The 2747-nt window shown below is 39.5% G+C and overlaps 1 protein-coding gene across 1 annotated transcript; it reads right to left on the minus strand.

The window, feature by feature from the left end:
* Positions 1 to 2316, minus strand: LOC130725449 (uncharacterized). Its single transcript, XM_057576675.1, has 3 exons — positions 1992 to 2316; positions 996 to 1909; positions 1 to 36 (listed from the first exon to the last, which is right to left on the minus strand). Exons 1-3 carry the CDS (start codon positions 2314 to 2316, stop codon positions 1 to 3), a joined length of 1275 nt encoding a protein of 424 aa, XP_057432658.1.
* Between the last annotated feature and the right edge of the window lie 431 nt (positions 2317 to 2747).

Below are 2747 nucleotides of genomic sequence, written 5' to 3' on the forward strand. Positions count from 1 at the left end.
TTAGTAAGACTCAGTAGCATGCACTCTTTTCTCTACCTATTAGGGAGAGTTTTTAATGAGGCATGATGTTAAATTTTAATGAAAAAACAAGTATGCACTCTTTTCTCTACCCCGGGCGGGAGAGTTTTTAACGAGGCATAACCTTTAAAAATTTCTTGAGTGCTTTGTTAGCATTTAAGTTACTTTTCAACTTAGGTCTATCAATTGGGCGATTCTAGACAATTGAGAAAGAGTAAGTCTCTTAAAACTAGAGCATTTGGCCACGAATTCATAAGCAAAGCCTTAACTTGGATTAAGCTTGTCCAACTTAAGCACAAAGCCTCCAAGCGAGCAAATTTCTGTATCAGAACAATTTGCGCTTCTGATCCCTTTATTTTGATTCAATTCAAAATTGCAAAGGCCTTATGAATTCAAAGAATAGTTGTTAAAACTGTGAAAGTTTCTTTTGCGTGAAAAGCTTGAATGAACCCATCGTTCTGTGATTAAAAAGAATCCGGGTGAAAGGTATCTATGCTGTGAATTATTTTCATTTGTTCATATTATTGATATGTTGCTTAGAGATTTTTCGTTTGTTCATATTATTGATATATTGTTTAAGGTTTAAAAAAAAAGCAAAATAGCTTTGGAGTTAATCATTATCACAAGAAAAAGTGATGAGTCTAGGTGAGGAAGGGCGATGGAGAGTTAAGGTTTAGCAATAACAATGAGATTTTCAACATAAGAACGCTTGTATTAAAATAAAGGGGAGGTGGTACGCCTTAAACAGACCGGAGATAATTGAAAAGTAGGAAAGCAAGAAGCTAAATCATCCACTTGGTATAAGACCAAGTAGGAAACAAAACATCATTCTCTATTTTTCTGGCGAAGAGTTAGTGGTTTTCTCCTTCACCCTCCTTGTCATTGGCATCTTCACCTTTGTTGTCATTTCTTTCTTCTTCTTCTTCTTCTTCTTCTTCTTCTTCTTCTTCTTCTTCTTCCTCAAAGTTGGGCAGAACCAAATTTCCGTCAATGATCCTGGCATAAGGATCAATACCATCAGTGTTGATAGGCAGGTTCGGATTGAGGAACAGAATTTGCTCTTTGGCCTTGTTAAAGCCAGCTTCAAGTTGGGAGAGGATGGAGGCCTTCAAGGAGGTGGTTTTGGTGGAAAGGTTGGCAACAGATTCCTTCAAATTTGTATTCTCAGAGGTGAAAAGATTTGCCTCTTCCTTCATCTTCTTATTCTCTTCTTCTTTCGCCTTCATCAAGGCTTGGTTTTCTTCTAAAGTCTTCTTCAATTTTTCAAGTTTCAAAGCCAGGTCCGCGGCTTTTTTCTCGTTGACTTTGTTAGATTTTTCCAACAGCTTCATGGTCGATTTCAATTTGGCGTTCTCTTTTTCCTTGTCTTCAAGCTTCTTGGCCGTAGAAAGCCCATCGAAGCCACTGGATTCAAGCTCTATCATTTTTGAAATCGCAGCAATTTCCAAGCTCTTGGTCATAACAGCTTGACAGGCTTCCTGAAGCCCAATTTTTCTTATTTTCTCTCTGTCAGCCTCGAACACAAGGTTCGTGTCCACCAGGGTGTTGAAATTGATACGGGAATCCCATAAAGAAGTGACTTCTTCTGCAGTCATGTCATCAAACTCTTTAAGTTCATACTTCCATGAAGGGGACGGGGCGCTGGAAGATCCATATTGGTTGGCACCTTTGGCTACAAACTTTTTCATTGAAGACTGAATGCTAGTCTTCTCCGTGGGCTTCTCAGAATCTAGATTTCTTTTTCTTCTTTTCTGGGCGGGATTCTTGTCAGTTTCAGAATGGTTTCCTTCAGGTTCAGTCAAAGTCTTGGCGGGAGAGGGCTTGTTCTTCAACGCCTGCTGTTCACGACGGAAGCGGAGAATGTCATCTTCAGAGAGGCGTGCCATCCTAGCTGCAATGAAATTAAGAAGTAGAAAGTCATAAATCTTTGGGGCGAAAGAAATGGGGGGAGAGATATAAAAGGAGATTCTTACCAACAAATCTGGCTAAGTCTCTCTTTTTAAACGCTTCATAAAAGTCATAGAGGTTTAAATTAATTGTTGACAAGAAATCAACTTCATGTTTTTCATCAATAGTTAAGGAAGATTCAGGTACTTTGTAAATAAGTTCGGGCTTATCAGTCCAGTAAAATGGGAACCGAGGAGTGCCGTCATCATAGTAGAAAACGTCTTTACTTTTCTCAGATTCCCTCAACTTGAAAAATTTCGCTTTCCAGTGTTTGTAGTTGCTCCTAAACAGAGTGAAAAGCCCACTTCCTCTAGCGGAAGATAGAGAAATGTACTCACCCTTCACTTTCATCCCAGAGGTTTCAAAAAAGGAGAAGCCCTAAACTCAAAAGCCCTAAGATAAGCCCAGCCATTCGCAGATAGCTGAGTTGGGGCGATATTCATTAGGGATAGGCTGGAACAGGTGAAGTCTGAAAGGGGAAGTTTGTATTCGAGGTCAAGAAATATGGTTTGGAAAAAATATGTGTGGTTTCTTCCACTAGAGTCAGGTTTTCCAAAACAACAAGGTTCATCAGGGGCACATGCGATTATGTCTAAGTGAGCATCATTTCCGTCAGCCCTAAAAGTGTATTTGGTTAGCAGGTCCATTACTTTAGGAATGGTACGGAAATCACTGAATCTAGTTGTGATTTTCCGTGAAACCCATAGGGAATCAACAGCCGTGGGGTTTTTACGGTTCTTAGGTGCCTTACGAGAATTTTTTGCAACCATTTTTGAGAATCT

The sequence above is a fragment of the Lotus japonicus genome, chromosome 6 (genome assembly GCF_012489685.1).
Source record: "Lotus japonicus ecotype B-129 chromosome 6, LjGifu_v1.2".
In the NCBI taxonomy this organism is placed as follows: Eukaryota; Viridiplantae; Streptophyta; class Magnoliopsida; order Fabales; family Fabaceae; genus Lotus; species Lotus japonicus.